Source organism: Ursus maritimus, unplaced genomic scaffold (genome assembly GCF_017311325.1).
Source record: "Ursus maritimus isolate PB19 unplaced genomic scaffold, ASM1731132v1 scaffold_33, whole genome shotgun sequence".
NCBI classification, from domain to species: Eukaryota; Metazoa; Chordata; class Mammalia; order Carnivora; family Ursidae; genus Ursus; species Ursus maritimus.
Genome location: NW_024425897.1, coordinates 20559398 through 20576340, shown reverse-complemented (window position 1 = coordinate 20576340; position 16943 = coordinate 20559398). Strand labels below are relative to the sequence as shown.

The window sequence follows — 16943 nt, the reverse complement described above, 5'->3', positions numbered from 1 at the left end:
GTGATTCCAACTACAGGGCATTCTGGAAAAGGCAGCACTCCGAGGACAATAAAAAGACCAGTGGTGAGCAGGGATTGGGGGAAGGAGGGATAAATAGCTAGAGCACGAAGGATTTCTAGGGCAGTAAAATTACTCTGTACGATACCACGATGATGAAGAGCTGGCATCATGCATTCGTCCAAACCCACAGAATGCACACCTCCAAGAGTAAAGTCTGGACTTTGGGTGATAATGTCATGTCAGTGTACGTTCACCAGCTGCAACAAATGTACCACCTCCGGATAATGAGGAGGGCTGTGCATGTGTGGGGGCAGGAGGCTTACGGGGAATTTCTCTACCTTCCTCTCCATTTTGCTATGAACCTAAAACTGCTCTAAAAAATAAAGTCTCAGGGGCGCCTGGGTGGCACAGCGGTTAAGCGTCTGCCTTCGGCTCAGGGCGTGATCCCGGCGTTATGGGATCGAGCCCCACATCAGGCTCCTCCGCTATGAGCCTGCTTCTTCCTCTCCCACTCCCCCTGCTTGTGTTACCTCTCTCGCTGGCTGTCTCTACCCTGTCAAATAAATAAATAATAAAATCTTTTAAAAAATAAAATAAAATAAAAACAAAAAATAAAGTCTCAAAAAAATATATCCAGAGCTGAACGGAGCTACACAAGGTAAAGAGACACAGTCAGCGAAGGGCAGCATACCTGCTTGGTCCTCTTTCAGTGTGTTGGAGATGGTGGAGCCGGTAAGGGCGGCCAGCGTTGCGGATGGGGAAGCTCGGTAGCGTGAAAGTCTGCTCAGAAGCATCTCGTTAATGCTTTTGGCAGATTCGCCCTCTTTTCTCATTAGAATTGTGCGTTCCTGAAGCGGATTGGCTACAAATACACCATTTTCAACCTAGTATTTAAAGAAAAAGAGGTCCGTCCTTCAGTGATACTGGTTTCCATCAAGTCAGCAGATTTCTACTCGAAAATCGTACCATCGTGATCTGGTTGCTCAAAAACGTCTCGAAAAACTGCACCTGAGAAGAGGTATGCCTCAAAACTTGAGTGTTCTACAGAAACTACTGAGAACAAAAGAAAGGCAAGGTAAGTTTGAGCTTTCATTTTTCCTAACCGCATCGATTCTAAAAGCAGTGGGCAAGTTTTATTTATTATTTTTTTTAGCGAGCCAAGTTTAATAGGTTCTACAAAAGGCTGTTGATTAAAATTCCTTCTACGGAATTCCACAGGCAGCTCCCACTAATTACAAGCTTCTGACAGGTACAAGTAAGATGAGAAGGAAACAAATCAATCCGTTTTTGATTTACTATTAAGTGCAACTAGGAAGATAATGTCTTCTTGAAATATAATTAGTGGCTAAAATCCAAATTCTGTATTGACAGCAGTTAACATGAGCCCCAGCTGCTTGGGCACTGGCGCAGCAATCCTGGAGAAAGGCAGACTTTGTCTGCTAAAAATACACGCCGACATCAGCTGAATCCTCGCTGGTGCGCGGCAGTTCTTCGTTCAAGATCTGATTCTCCAGCAGAATCTCTACAGTGGGGATTCCAAAATTCCTTCAGTTTCGAGCCTGACTTTAAGCAGAGCACCTAGCTGTCTTTCCTGCTACGAAGATCCAGACCACTTACTGGAAGCTGCTCCCACTCATCTCTCTTCCAACTCAAGTATCTTTGTATCCAGCCTCATTTATCCTTCCTTTCCTCTTAATTCAGAGGTACAAGTGTGTTCACCTCCTGCAGTGTAAGGTTAACTCTTCCGCTTCTGCCTCCTAACAGCCCCCTTAATTAACTTCCTTCTTCCCCGTTATCGTCAGTCTCCCCTATGTCTTCCTTCTTGCGGTTTCAAGGATACACAGACCTTAAACAAGACCTTGGTGGTCACTGAAGTACCATCCCTTTTCTCCACTTCCATTCACTGGCCAATGTCTCAAATTACACCTCATGCAGCTTCCGCATCTCCCTGCCCCCTTCTAGACCCAAGCTCCTGGATCTAGCCAGAGCCTCAGAAACTGGTGCCACCAGCAAAGGCAAGTGGGACGGGCCTGCTGCTGTGGGGTACAGAGACAAGAGGGAATACGAGTGCAGAGAGGCAAGGCTTAACAGAAGCAAATAAAAAGCAAAGGAGTCCAACATAAAGGTTGGTAACAGAGAAGATGCAAGAAAAAGCACGCAAATTCGGAAGCACAGTCATGAAAAGGTCCCAGAGAGGGCTGCACATAGTTGGGGAGACTTTTATGACACATTCACAAGTGATACGGGAAAGGATTTCTTGGAGTTCAAAAATGCTACTTCTATTTCCTTGTTCCTACCTCCTCCCCCTTTAGAGGGACTTTTAACTCTGCCCCCTCGAACAAGTGGACATGCTTGATGGTTTACCCATAACCCGAAATCAAAACCATCTACCTCTTCCTTATCTTCCATGTGACCTCTGCCATGGTTGCCAGTCTTCTTGGGGTTCTCTTTCCTCAGTCTTGGTAGTAGACTACAATCCTGGTCTGTGTCTTTTTAATATGAACACTGACCTCTGTGTAAGGTACTCTGCTAGTGAGCAGAACCAACACAGTCCCTGCCCTCCTTGCTCTCATATTTTCTGGTTCCACATCTCCACTTACTTAGACAGAAGCTTGCCTAGGATTAGACCCAGCCTCTGGTGTCTAAGACCTCTGCCTGTAACACTCTGTCCCTAGCTCTTCCCAACGCTTGCTCTTTCCAATCATTCCGGTCTCGGGTAGAATATCACCTCCTCAAAGAGACCTTCCTGATTACCAATCTAAAGAAGAACCTCCTCCACCCCTCCCCAAGCCAGAGCACATCACCCTGTTCTGTTACCCACACAAGCACTCACTGCTCTCTGAAGTTAGCTTACTCATTAATTCATTTATTGTTTGCTCTTCTACCGCCCCACCCCAACGGAATGCCGGCTCCCCGAGAACAGGGATTCTGCTGCCTCGTTCACCATAACATCCTCAGCACTCAAGGGACAGCAATAAATACTTGATGCCTTGCTGAATAAACAAACCAGCGTCCTCACTTGAATCCAATCCCACCTCTTCATGGTGTGACTCCCACGTTCCTATAAACAGACCCGTCCTTGCTACTGAGATCTAGTCCCACCCTCTCTGACTGCCTCCCACTCCCCGGCATTTCCTCTTGAATAGCCTACTGTCGCCTAAAATGTAACACATCCACATGGTTCTCCCCCCACCCTCCGGCTAAAGCAACCTTTACCAAGCATAGCTCTATTCATGTCCCACAACTCTAAGAAGAACCCTTCAAAGGCGTCCAAGATAAAAATCAATCACTCTAAGCTTGGCATTCAAAAGCATTACCCAATCCGGCCCCATGAGAAAAATCAATGGAGACCTTAAAAAAATTATGCCATTGTGTTCAAGTACTTTGAAAATACCGAGCAGCTGATGAAGCACCTGAGGAAGCAAAGAGGGCTGCGATTTGGTGCACAAAGTGGTAAATCTGGGAACCTCTACTTGGCAGAGAAGCTCTTCAGGACTGAAAAGCTACTGATCTAAAAGGAGGGAAAGGTTAGTAGTGCCAAGAAGCTTCCCTCCTGGCTGCCTCCCTGCACAGGCCACCATCCTCTTAAGCCTGAGGGCTGAACCAGACTCTTAACTGGCCTCCCGTTTCTACCCTGGCACCCCTATGCTCTCCTCTCTGCACACCAGCCAATGATCATTCACTAATGTAAACAAAACCATGTCCTTCCGGTCTCAGTGGCTTCCCGACACACTTAAAATAAAACCCAAACTACTGTTAAGGCCCACATGGTCCATCCTCCATGGACCTCCCAGCCTAGCCTGCTTCTGTTCACCCTTTCTCACTGTGCTTTAGGCCACACTGGCCTTCTGTCACACCTCCAAAATGCCAAGCTTCCTCCTAACTCCAGGCCTTGTGACTTGCTATTCCCTCTTCCTGGAATTAAACAACTGTTCCAGTTTGCCCAAGCCTGTCCTGGTTTTAGCAGCAAGAGTCCCATGACCGGAGAAATCTCGGCCCCAGACAAACTGGGGTGGTTGGTCACCCTATCTGTCAGGATGGATGGCTTCTTATCACTCAGGTCTCAGCTCCAATGTCCTTCCTTCCTTAGAAAGACCGGCTCTGCTGGGTGAACTAAAGTAGCTCCCCACCTCCACCCCACTCACTGTCACATCCTCCTCTTTTATTTTCTTGCCTCTTTTATCACTAGCTGAAATGGTTTTGTTGTTTCCTACTAACTCCCCACCCTAACGTGAGCTCCTTTAAAACAAAGGCCTGTTACCCTGCTACCCAAAGAGACGTAGCAGGTACTAGATTAATACCAACGAATGAAGGGCATCGCAGTCATCCGGATCATCATTCAAAGGAAATAATAAACCTGCGGGGAAAAGGGAAGGGACCCAGAGTGTCGTTACTATGTGGACCATATGTTTAAGAAGGGACTAAAGAGGACAAAATGGCAATAAAATCATCACCGAATCTATCTAAAGAACAGCATTTATGGAGAGTATATATGTGGGGGCAGGAAGACCTCAGAACAAAACAGAAGATGTAAAAAATGTGTTCTGCAAAGGTAAAAAAGGAGTTATGGAAGATTCAGTTATTCTACAGTCTTAAAGGCCAGAGTCTAAGTGTCTTAGACTTCGAAAGCCCATGACTCCAAGTGGCAGGCTATCCCACTGGCGGCCCCAGGGAACGACGCATCCTGGAGTCACGCCCTTGTTTAGCTCCCTCACACGCGGACTCTGGCCGTGGCCGGCAGAAAGCACGACACAAGCAGAGGCTTGAGGAGCACTTGTGCCCTTGAAAAGCTGGAGAAGGAAGGTGGTCTTGACCTTCACAGCCCCGGTCAAGCTCCAAGCTGAATGAAGCTGCAGGTGTGACCTCAGCTTCACCACAGAGAAGAACCGCCTCCCAACGGAGCCCCGCCAACCTCTAAGTCATTACTGCTTGGAGTCACTTAGTTTTGAGGTCATTTTTTGAGAAGATAACTGAAATACCCCCAGGCAGAGGTTGCTTCACATTAATAGTTTGCTAGTCAGGCAGGGTATTCTCTACATTCCCTTTCTTCACTTTGTACTCCTAATTACATTCCCATAGTCTACCTTAGATGATGTTTAATTCTCTACTCCATTCTGAGTTAATCAGAAATCATTTTGAGAGACCAGCAAGCCAGTTAGATCCTGCTCTGATTACCTATTCATTTTAGCCAGCCTTCAGCCCTTTGGTTTTCCCTGAGTCCTAAGTACCAACGCACCTGTTTGGTAGATCAAAGTCAATGATTTTACATAAAAAATGACAATGGAAGTTGGTGGTATTCGAGGTGCCAAAAACAGGTTTTTAATATTTAATTTCTGGGGCCGCCTGGGTAGCTCAGGTTGGTCAAGTGCCCAACTCTTGATTTCAGCTTGGGTCATGCAGGGTTGTGAGATCAAGCCCCGCATGGGGCTCTGCGCTGGGCGTGGACGCTGCTTGAGATTCTCTCTCTCCCTCTCCCCCCACTCACGCTTGCACTTTCTCAAAAATATATATATTTAATTTCTCTCCTGATCATAAAGCTAGTATATGGTCTCTTCTATAGCTGCTTGAGATTCTCTCTCTCCCTCTCCCCCCACTCATGCTTGCACTTTCTCAAAAATATATATATTTAATTTCTCTCCTGATCATAAAGCTAGTATATGGTCTCTTCTATAGCTGTTTAGTCTCTTTAAGAATCTTTAAATCTTGCTTTATTGACCCAAAAGCTGCCATGAACTATTAAAGCCAGATCCTGCTCAAAACTCCAGGAGCTCCCCATGTCCCTTGGAATAAAATCCGAACACCTTGCAAGGCCCTACATGAAATGGCCCCGGCTACCTATCTGACCTTACCCATCACCACCCTCTCACTACTCACTTGCATGACGTACAGAATGTATCTAACATGTGACTCTTGACTTCGAGGTTGTGAGTTCAAGCCCCACACGGGGCATAGAGTTTACTTAATTTTTTTAACAGGAGGGTGGCACCTGGCTGGCTCAGTTGGTAGAGCATGTGACTTTTGATCTCGGGGTCATGAGTTCAAGCCCCATGCTGGCACAGAGCTTACTTTAAAAAAAAAAAAAAAAAAAGTATAACAAATTACCATTTGTGTAAAAACAGAAAAGGAAAAAAATATACATGTGTATTTGTACATGTTCATATTAGGAAGAACACAGAAGAAAGTGTTAACATTATTTGTCTCTGGGGAGGGAAAATGAATTAGAAGACAGGTAGGTGAGAGACTTTTGTATCATTCGAATTTTATGACTATGTAAATAGATTATTTTTAAAAAGTATTCAAAACAATGTAACCATCACTAAATCTGGAGAGCAATTTATCAGTACTTCCAAGTATCTGGGTGAAATCATAATTCACAGTAAACCTAATTCTTTCCAATAATTATCATTAGCCACATCTAAGTAGCAAATATTTATACTATTTAGAAACTAAAATTTTTCATGAATCAGAAAAGTAAAGAATTTTAGTATTCAGCCTTTTTTTTAAAAAAAGGAAATCCTGCCATTTGTGACAACATGGATGGGCCTTGAGAGTACTATACTAAGTGGATGAATAAGATTGAGAAAGAAATACTGTATGATCTCACTTTGGAAGATAAAAAAAATGTCAAACTCACAGAAATAGAAAAAATTGTGGTTGCCAGGGGTTGTGGGGTGGGAGAGATGGGAGATGCTGGTCAAGAGTACAAACTTCCAGTTAGAAAATGAGTAAGTTCTGGGGATCTAATCTGTAGCATGGTGACTACAGGTAATCACAGTGTACACTTAGAAGTTACTAAGAGCATATATTGAACGTCACCATCCACGAAGACACAAACGTCTTGAACACATGCGGTGATGGATATTAACGAATTTGATTATGGTAACTGTTTCACAATATACACATATGTCAAATTATCACCTTAAAAATTTATTTTTTATTTGTCAGCAACACCTCAGTGAAGCTGGGGGGGATGGAGAATTTCAGGGCTAGAACCCTTTGAATCATCTACTCGAACACCCTCATTTTATAGATAAGCTTTTTTGTCTGGTTTGGCCAAGGCAGTTCGTCAGAGGGCTAAGCCCTGTAATTTGTCATTTTTGAAGATGACTTTATCTGTTCAATAATTTAAAATTTCAATAATAAAGTTAAAAATACTTCAACATCCCCACAGTCTAGTCCACTACTACCTCCACCTTTCTCTCCTTTTCATGACAAACCTCTGGAGAGAATTAGCTGCTCTTCTCATCTTAACCCCTTCACCATACTTGACCAACTCCACCTGCCTTCACCCCAACCAGTCCCCACAACTGCTCTTGCTCTGTCTACTACCCATGGCCTCCCTATTCTCCATTCAACAACCTCTTTCAGCTTCAATCTTGAATTCTCAACAGAATTCAATGCTATTAACCAAGTTCTTTTTACAAAAATTTACTTGAGGGGCAGTTGGCTGGCTCAGTCAATGGAGCATGCGACTCCTGATCTCGGGGTCAGGAGTCTGAGCCCCACACTGACATAAAGATTACTAAAAATTTACTTAAGATTTTTAAGCCCATTTTTAAACTTTTAAAACAAAAAGGTAGAAAGCAAGCCTTGCTAGAGGCAACCAATTTTTTTTTCTAAGATTTTTGAGAGAGCAAGCATGAGCAGGGGAAGGGGCAGAGGGAGAGGGAGAAGAGGGACAGGCACACGCCCCGCTGTGGGGAACCTGACGGGACTCAATCCCAGGACCACGACCCAAGGGGAAGTCAGATGCTTAACCAAATGAGCCACCCAGGCGCCCTCAGGCAACCAATTTCTGGTGCTTCCGTTCATCCAACGAAGATTTTGTAAACACCTACTGTGTGCCAAGCATTGTTGGAGGTGCTGGGGACAAAGCAGTCATCAAGAGAGACCCAAATCCCTGCCCTCCTAGAGCTGACATTCTAGGCCAAGGAGACAGTCAACAGATAAGCAAATAAATGGATAGTAATGAGTTATAAAGAAAAATAAAGCAGGCTAAAAGGGATAAGAAGGGATGGTATTTAATTTCAAGTAAAATATTTAGACAGCAAACACATGCACGAGTGAGTGTCAGGAGGAGGCAGAGGGAGTGGAAGAGAGGATCTCAGGCAGACTCAGCACTCTGCGTGTAGGGTCCAGCATGGGGCTTGATCCCACGACCCAGAGATCATGACCTGAGCTGACATCATGACACCAACTGAGCCACCCAGGTGCTCCACATATAAAATGTTTTCTATAGAATGGTAAGAAAGGTCTTTTTAATAAGGTGCTTATTGGAGCAGAGACCTAAAAAAAGTGAAAACAAGCCACATGGTTATCTGTGAGAGGACAGCCCAGCACGACAGCCCCGAGGTGGGAACACACCTGGTGTGTTTGCGGGTGAGCATGGAGGCTGGCTGTGGCTACAGCAGTGTGAGACACAGAGAGCTGTAGGTGCAGACAATAGTAGATGAAGGGGGGACCCACCCTGGAGGTCGAGCAGACAGCATTTGCTGACTAGACACGGAATTTGGGAGGGGAAAAAAGGATTCAAGAGTAACACGAAAAGTCTTGGGCGCCTGCATGGCTCCGTCAGTTAAGCGTCTGACCGTCTCAGGTCATGATCCTGGGAGTCCTGGGATTGAGTCCCACATAAGTCACAGCTGGACTCTGCATTCAGTGGGGAGTCTGCTTCTCCCTTGCCCTCTGCCCTTCCCCCCGCTCATGCTCGCGCACACTCTCTCTCTCTAATAAAATCTTAAAAAGAAAGTAACACTAAAGGTCCCTGGACAACACTGGAAGGACACAAATGCCATCAACTGAAAAGGGAAAGTGTCCAGGAAGAGCAGCTCGGGGGTAAAATCAGGAGTATGGCTAGGGGCATATTTAGCTTGCAGTGAGGATCAGACTTCCAGCTGGAAAAAGTCTCATATCCTGTGCACATACAAATCGCACCCACATCAATATGCAGCCAGAGCTCCGGGGACAGGTTCTGGCTGAGCAGATTTGAGCACCATCAGTACACTGAGGTGTTTAAAGCTATATGACAGTAGGAGACCAGTCAGGGAGTAAGAGCAGACAGTGACGGAAGGCATCCTGGAAATAGGTCTGGAAGCTCGTAATTGTTGAGAGGTAGGGAACAACCAGTGGCAGGAGAAGTCCTATGGGTGCTCCCACAAGCCAAATGAAACAGTTTCAAGAATGGGGGAGTGACAAACCACATGAAATACTGCTAAAAGGTCAAGTTAAAAAGACAAGGAAGTTGACCTTGAACTTAGTAAGGTGCAAGTCCCTGGTAAACTCGGAAAAGCTAGCTGTTCTGGTGGCGTGGGGTGAGGATACAAGACTGACAGGAGCAGGCTCAAGACAGAATGGAAGGAAAGAACATAAAAACAGTAAGAATAAGCTCTTTCAAAAGTAGTGCTGTAAAGGGAAGCCAAAGATAGGAGAGTGGAGGTGGGTATGGGTCAAGGGAGTGGTTTTCTTCTTTCCCTGTAAGACCGGATATCCTCTAATGTATTTGTACGCGCTGGTGAGTGATCCGTTGAGAGGAAAGCTGTTAATGTAGGAGGACAATTGCAGAAGGAATCCACCTCTCCCACCCCAACTTTTATCACACAGCAGCAGTGAATACAGTATGCTGAACCTAGCTTTTTCTATCAAACAATGTAACTTGGCAATTAATCTACTTGGTCTCTGCCGATCTGCCTCATACTTTTTAATGGCTATACAGTGTTCCGTTCCATAGACGTACCAGAGGCAGTAAGCCAGAGATCTGTGTTTAGCTTCCCAAGTCAGCATTTTAGAAGCTGCTCAACTAGTAGCTAGTGATGCTTACTTGATTTGATGAAAAATTTCAAACACACAGAAATAGAGAACAGTCTAATGAACCTCCTTCCAGATTCAACCATAACCCAGATATTGCCACATGGGTTTGACCTGTCACTTTTTTTGCTCCAGCATTTTAAAGCATATCTCAGACATGTAATTCCACTTCTGAATACTTCACTGCACATCTCTAAAAATGTGGACATTCTTATAGAACTACAATTCACATACTTAAAATTAAAAATAATCCCTGGTTTCATTTAATATTCATTTTATATTCAAATTCCAAATTGTCTCTAAAATGTTTAATGGTTTCAGACTCCAAAAACGATTCAAAGGTTGTTCTTTTAATCTAACGCAGGTTCCTTCAGCTTATCATCTCATACCACTGACAGAGGCTATTTTAGTTGTTCTATTTCCTCCAGGGCAGGTCTGGGCTTTTGATTGTAATAACTACATGTCTAAAAATATCTTCATTGCCTTACACTTGACGGACCCTTTAGATGACTAACTTCTGGGCTGGAAATCAGCTTCCCTCAGAATTTTGAGAGCACTACTCTGCTTGTATATCCAACAATGCTACTGAATAGGATGGGGCTTTCCTTATTCCTCATTTGCACAGGATTTTTATCTCTAGAAGCTTCAGAACCTTCTCTTTACCCCTGATCATCTGAAATTTCAGGATGATGTGCCACGGTGTGGGCATTTTTCGTTCACTGTGTCAGGTACCGGCTAATCTAGACACGAGGGTCCTTCAGTCTGACATTTCTCTTGTATTCCTTCTTTGTTTTTTGTTTTCTTTTTTCTATTACTATGACTTTAGATGGACTGCTCCTTACATTTTTTATCTCTTCTCTCCTATTTACTGTTCTTTATTCTATTCTGTCCTACTTTCTAGGAGATTTCTTATCTTTAACCCTTTTTTTTTCCCCCAGTGTTGACAACCATAGTCATAATTCCAGGAGCTCTTGCCCATTCAGATCTTTTCTCATGCCCTCCTGTGTTGTTGTATGAATGCAAGATCTTCTCATAGCTCACACAGTTAGTGTTTACCAAGCTTTATTCCACTGCTATTGGCTGTTTTTCTGATTTTTAGTGTTCATACTGGAGGCCTTCCTCATTGACCTAGATTCTTGGTTGTCTGCTTTAAAAAATTTAATATAGTACTTTTTAAATGTGCACAAAAGAATAATAACAAGCTCCCTCATGCACCCATCACCTGGCTTCAATAATTTAAGAAAAAAAAAATGTTGGCAAAATAATGATAATCTATTCCTCTTCCTCTCCACACAAACCTCTCCAAAGTTTGGGGTTTTGTTGGGTTGGGGTTTGTTTTGTTTTGTTTCTGGGTGGGTTGTTTGGTTTTTGGTTTTTTGTTTTGTTTTGGTTTTTTGTTGTTGTTGTTGTTTTTGTATCTGCTCTTTTTAAGACAGTTCAGCACTAGTCAGGAATGCTGTGCACATGGTCGAGGCTTGCTTACTGGAAGACGTCACTTGTGGGTGATTCACTAGGGCAGCAAGACTTTTCCTTAAATGAACCCCAATGTCCGTACATGGAGATCTTTTTTTCCAGAATCGTTCAAATTCTTCAGAAAATAAAGTCCAGTCTTTCACCTAGGCAGCCAGTATCTGAGCACAAATGTGTAGGTCAGCAAAAGGGAGGACAGTTCTTTTTATTAACTTTCAGCCTATACGCCTCTCACCATGGCTCCACGACATACCTCATGTCTCCAATTCCCAAGACTCCCCAAGATTGGTAGGGGTGACTCATCTCTCTTCCTCTTGGTTTTCCCCTAAACATACACGCACTTCAAGTCTAGGTTTGCCTCACACTAAGAGAAGGGAAGGGACACTATCTCCATCTCCTAAAGAAGAGGAATGAGAGATGCAGGCTAGAGCTGAGGAACAAGAAATACAGGTTTCGCTGCAAGTTACAAAGATACACTGAAAGAGGAACAAAATACATACATTATGAGGAAGAAGAAAGAGTAGGAATTGGATCAAATCCTCATCTACCGCAGGGAAGAAAATAACACAAAATATATGGAGTGCATACATCCAAAAAATAGCAATAAAAGCTTTTTATTTAGAGAAATGAAGGCAACCACCAGAAGAAGGGAAACTGGAAACCATGAAAGTGAGTGCCTTTGAGAAGCAGCCCACGAGCAGCCAGGGTGAGGGGCTCTCACTTGTCACATGTCAGAGAAAGGGGAAATTCTTTAATGTTTTCCCATTACACTTAGGATGAAGACCTAAATCATTTAGCCAGCTGGTAAGTCTGTTAAAAACAACAACAATTACGAACACATGTTCAAGCAGTACAGTCTCTAGCAGACCAATTCAAAGACTCACTGTGGCCGGAACATCTTATAAAAAAGACGATGATTAAACGGAGAAACTACATAAAAAAAGAAGAGAATGTACTTTATGATACTGGACTCTTGACTGATGGTTAGCTGGCAGATAGGAGATGGGTTTCCCAGAAGAAGTTTAACTCCTACTAAAATTTATTCAAAAATTACTTTGGTGTTTTATTTTTTTTTTGAAGAATGCGATTTTATTCCCAGAAGGAGGCTATAAATTACATCATTAAAAATGTTTTGTCACAGATTGGCTTGGGGCAATTTTTTCTTTTACAGGTCTCCAACAGAGGGAATGTTCTAGATTGTTGATGTTTAATACAGAAGCCAGTCACATGTGGTTTCTGAGCACTGGAAGCATGGCTAATATGAGCCAGCAACTAAAGTTTTACTTAATTCTAATTTAAATTTAAATAGCCACATGTGGCTACAGACTACCACAGTAGACAAGTACAATTCTAGACTACCAGGGCTCCTACTCTCGTCCCCCCTCTGCATTCCAGACACTCTGGCCCACTGTTGTTTCCTAACACACACATGCTTGCTCCTGCCACAGGGCCTTTGCACCTGTGGTCTCTTCCTCCTAGAATGTTCTCCTCTCCCCTATTCCCCAACTTCTTCATCTGGTTAACTACTATTTTTCCTTCACTACCTAAAATTATCTTATCTGCTTATTTGCTCACTTCTTTATGGTTAATTTTTGTCACTCCACCACTAAGACCCTAACCCACCTACCAGGCAGAATAAAGCTCCATCAGAGCAAGGATCCTGCTCACCTCGCCCATCCCTGTATTCCCACCACCTAAAGACAACGCTGCCTGACTCACAGTAGGCAGTCAGCTAGTATCTACTCAATGAATGCCTTCTCATGGTTTTAATTATCCTCTCTCAGAGACTCCCAATATCTACTATAGTCCCAATCTTGCCACTGCAATTTAGTTCCACATTTCCAACAAGCCCCATGAGCATTTCTACTCGAAAACCCCCTTGTCTACACATTATTATCATCTGCACCCTGTTGCTAGATTAGACTTCAGAAAGCTTGGCTTTATCTGTGTCATACAACTCCAAACAAACTTCCAAAGAAATCCAAAAGAAAAACCAATTTTGAGGCAAGAGTGGACATACTGTACATACCCCAACTTTCTTGGGTCCTTTGTAAACCAATATGAAAAGAAACCAAATGGAAATTTCTCTGCAAAGACACAAAATGAAAGAGTGAATCTTACCACAAGTTCAAAAATGTCCATGAAGACGGAATGTCCCTTGGGTGTTTTCTCATTCAGACTGGCAGGAGACCAGATCCAATAGAAGTAAGTACCATCTGAAGAAAGGTGCACAGTGCTCATGGTGCTGCCAATAGGGAGATGATTGGCTGGCATTGGCACCATCTGGCACACCTGGCCATGAAAGGGAAGAAAACTTCATTAGTGTGACATACAACTTCCAATTAATTCTATCAGTTCATCACTAATGCTATTAAGTCCAAGATCAGAACTCAATAGGATTCCTGGTCAGAATAAAACTGCTACCTCTAAGAGATGAAAATTACATGACAAAAATATAAAAACTCATTCAATGGGCCATGCAACAGATAAGAGGCCAAAAGTATCTGATCTGCTAAGCACGTGTGTTTTATCAAACACTAAAAACAACGCTTCAGAGAAATAGTACTTGCTGAAATGTCCTAAGTATTCCTTAGTAAGAATTTCAGACTATTAATTATATTTCAAAGGACAGGGACTATACCTTATTTACTTTTATATCCCAGCACCTAATTCAGAGTCTAACTCAAAGTTATTCAACAAATATGGAAGGAAGTGAAAAAGAGGGCAGAAGGAAGACAAGAGGGGAGGAGGAGAAGGGAGAGAAAGGGAAAAGAGAAAGTAAGCAAAGGCACATGTAAGACCCTAACCCAGCACATGTAGGCTTAGTGAGAGGCACCAAGTCCACTGGGAGGAAAAAGACAAACACCAATTCTCTGTATCAGACACGAAGGCATGTGTTTCCAGTACTAACCATCCTTCAGTTTCAGTATAACGAATGAGCTTTGCAACACTTCACATTAAATGTGTAGTTACATGCTCATTTTTACTGCAAGAGAAAATCCCTTAAAATGAGAGAAAACGGGGACCCAAAAAACTGCTGACTAGGTTTCTCAAAAATGCTGAGGGTAGAAGCAGAACTGAAAATCCCAAAATAAAAATAATTAGAGAAGGTCAGATGCCTTCGGGAACAGTGAGAACCACTTTCAGTTACTCCATCTCTAGGGGTGAGTCACTCGTTTTCCTAAGGTTACTTCTGACCCTTGAACTCATTTCATATGAACTTTTTTCCAGACTTGTTTTGTCTGTTGCAAAAGTTAAAAAGTAATGCAGTTGCTGTAACCACATTTTGGGACTTGTCGTACCAGGAAATCTAGAAAGTTGAGAGCTACTGATTGGCCTAAGTTAGCCCCAAATTGCTCCAGTGCACATCACCTACTTAGCGAAAATATAGTTTTCTTGGGAAAAAAGAAAAAGAAAAAAATCGAAGTTTTTGGAACAAAGCAGAGGAAATGGACATTACCTCAAATAAAAACCATGTCCCAAGATTAAAGATCTGTTTAATTCCCAGCCTTATAATTCTACTTCAAATAAATATAGGACATATTCTCATCTGTCTGCATTTGTAATAAAAAATGAAGTCAAGGGGGGCGCCTGGGTGGCACAGCGGTTGAGCGTCTGCCTTCGGCTCAGGGCGTGATCCCGGTGTTATGGGATCGAGCCCCACATCAGGCTCCTCTGCTGTGAGCCTGCTTCTTCCTCTCCCACTCCCCCTGCTTGTGTTCCCTCTCTCGCTGGCTGTCTCTCTCTCTGTCAAATAAATAAATAAAATCTTTAAAAAAAAAAAAAATGAAGTCAAGGGCAGCCTGGGTGGCTCAGTCGGTTAAGCATCTGACTTCAGCTCAGGTCAAGATCCCAGGATCCTGGGATAGAGCCCCACATTAGGCTCCCGCTCAGCAGAGAGCCTGCTTCTCCCTCTCCCTCTCGCTCCCCCTGCTTGTGCTCACTGTCAAATAAATAAATAAAATCTTTAGGAAAAAAGAAATGAAGTCAACTGAGCATCTATTTGTCAATTTGTTCTTTTTATTCATCTAGCAATTACTAAGCAGCTACTGTGTGCTTTGAAGATACAACAGTGAATAAGACTCAGCCCCTGTTCACCAGAAAAGGCACAGGTGAGTGACGACAAAAGGAGATGCAGCATCCCACCGGTGTCCTGCATGGGGCTACTCCCAGGGCGGTCGTGCCACCGATGGGACCTCTAACCATGAAGTTCATCTTGGGTTGAAAGGCAGAAAGATATAATGTAAAAAATCCAAACTCCAGTGCTGAGAACCATGGGTTCAAGTTCTTATGCTTGTGTGGCCACATTATTGTGTGGCCTTGGGCAAGCCCCTTAATGTGGAGCTACATTCCTTCATTCAACAATAAACACTTGCTGAGTGCCTACAATATGCCTAGCCTTAGCTGCCTTGTCTGTAAGATGAAATTGCCATCGTTCTACCCCACAGATAGGAGAAGTGCACGTAAATTGCCTAGACCAGAGCCTGGCACAGAGACACTGATACAGGACAATTACTATTATCATCATCAGTCAAATGCTAGGCACCGTGCTACACTCTAAGCACACAAAGATACGTAAGACAGGGTCCAGACTTAAAGGTATGCACTGTAGTGGAGAAGAAACAAGAGCAGGTGACCGCAGCATAATGCAGCAAGTGCTGGGATACAGTGCTATGTCTGGAAAGCACTGAAGATGAGCTCTGAATCCCTAACACATGATTTTATCCAAACTCATTTCAAGGCTCCCATTACCACAGAAAGGCTGTTCAGAGTAAATCAAATAAGGAAATTATGTCTTCCCAAAATAGATTTGGCAGAAGAAAAAAAAAAAAAAAAAAAAAAGACAGCTAGTATGTATGCCACCTTTGGCTCTTTTTTTTTTATCATAAACATTTGTTGATGGCCTTAGAAACTTCGAGAGCACATTCATGCAGATCATGTGGGGAAACTCTAAGATATCAGAGAAAAAAACCTAATGCCCAAATGGTGACAATTAAAAGGATACCACTATGACGGGAAACTATATCCATGGTGTTCTTACTCCTTCTGACGAGGTCAGGAACTTCCCTTACTATCTCCAAAATATAAAAGACAATGTCTTGGTTTTCTTTTTTACCTGAAGGGTATTCTGGTCAATGACCTGGAAAAGGGAGTGAGGTTTATTATCAAAAGACACAGGCCGGTGGAGAAGATTGCCACTGCCAAAAGCAACCCATCCTGGTTCCAGCTCCTCATTCCGGCAGTACACGAAACCTCTGCAGAGAAGGGGCGGGGGGGAAAGTATACAGGCTGAGTAGCCAGGCAGTGTTCAAAACCATGCAATGCACTACACAAACATTTTCCACCTAATTTTTTAAAATGACTAAGTATGCAAAATATCTAAAGGAGAGTAAATATAGTACATTAACATTTTGTGACTGACAAACTACAGCAAATATTAATTTTCCACAACAAATTAGAGAGGAGACAAAGTTGGGGAAAAGATCTAATTAAATATATGTAAGAATCTCAAACTGTGGTTTCTTTTGGCAGCAGGTCACAGATCTTGTATCCCAACTGCAAAGCACTGCTAATCCAATGTGAAATCCAAGTACAAAAAGACTTCACTAGAAAAATGGCCATTCATCAACATGGAGAAGTCACTAATATTATAGTAATTCTGATCATAG

At 43.1% G+C, this 16943-nt stretch overlaps 1 protein-coding gene across 2 annotated transcripts in view; it reads right to left on the bottom strand.

Annotated features, from left to right (window-relative positions):
* Window positions 1-16943, bottom strand: part of HECTD4 (HECT domain E3 ubiquitin protein ligase 4) — a 177053-nt gene that overhangs the window by 103525 nt on the left and 56585 nt on the right. For both annotated transcript variants that reach the window (XM_040619910.1, XM_040619909.1), the window contains exons 6-8: window positions 16391-16529; window positions 13396-13566; window positions 692-884 (exon numbers count right to left, since the gene is read on the bottom strand). In XM_040619910.1, the coding sequence (XP_040475844.1) occupies window positions 692-884; window positions 13396-13566; window positions 16391-16529 (503 nt within the window). The remainder of the gene's footprint in view (window positions 1-691; window positions 885-13395; window positions 13567-16390; window positions 16530-16943) is intronic.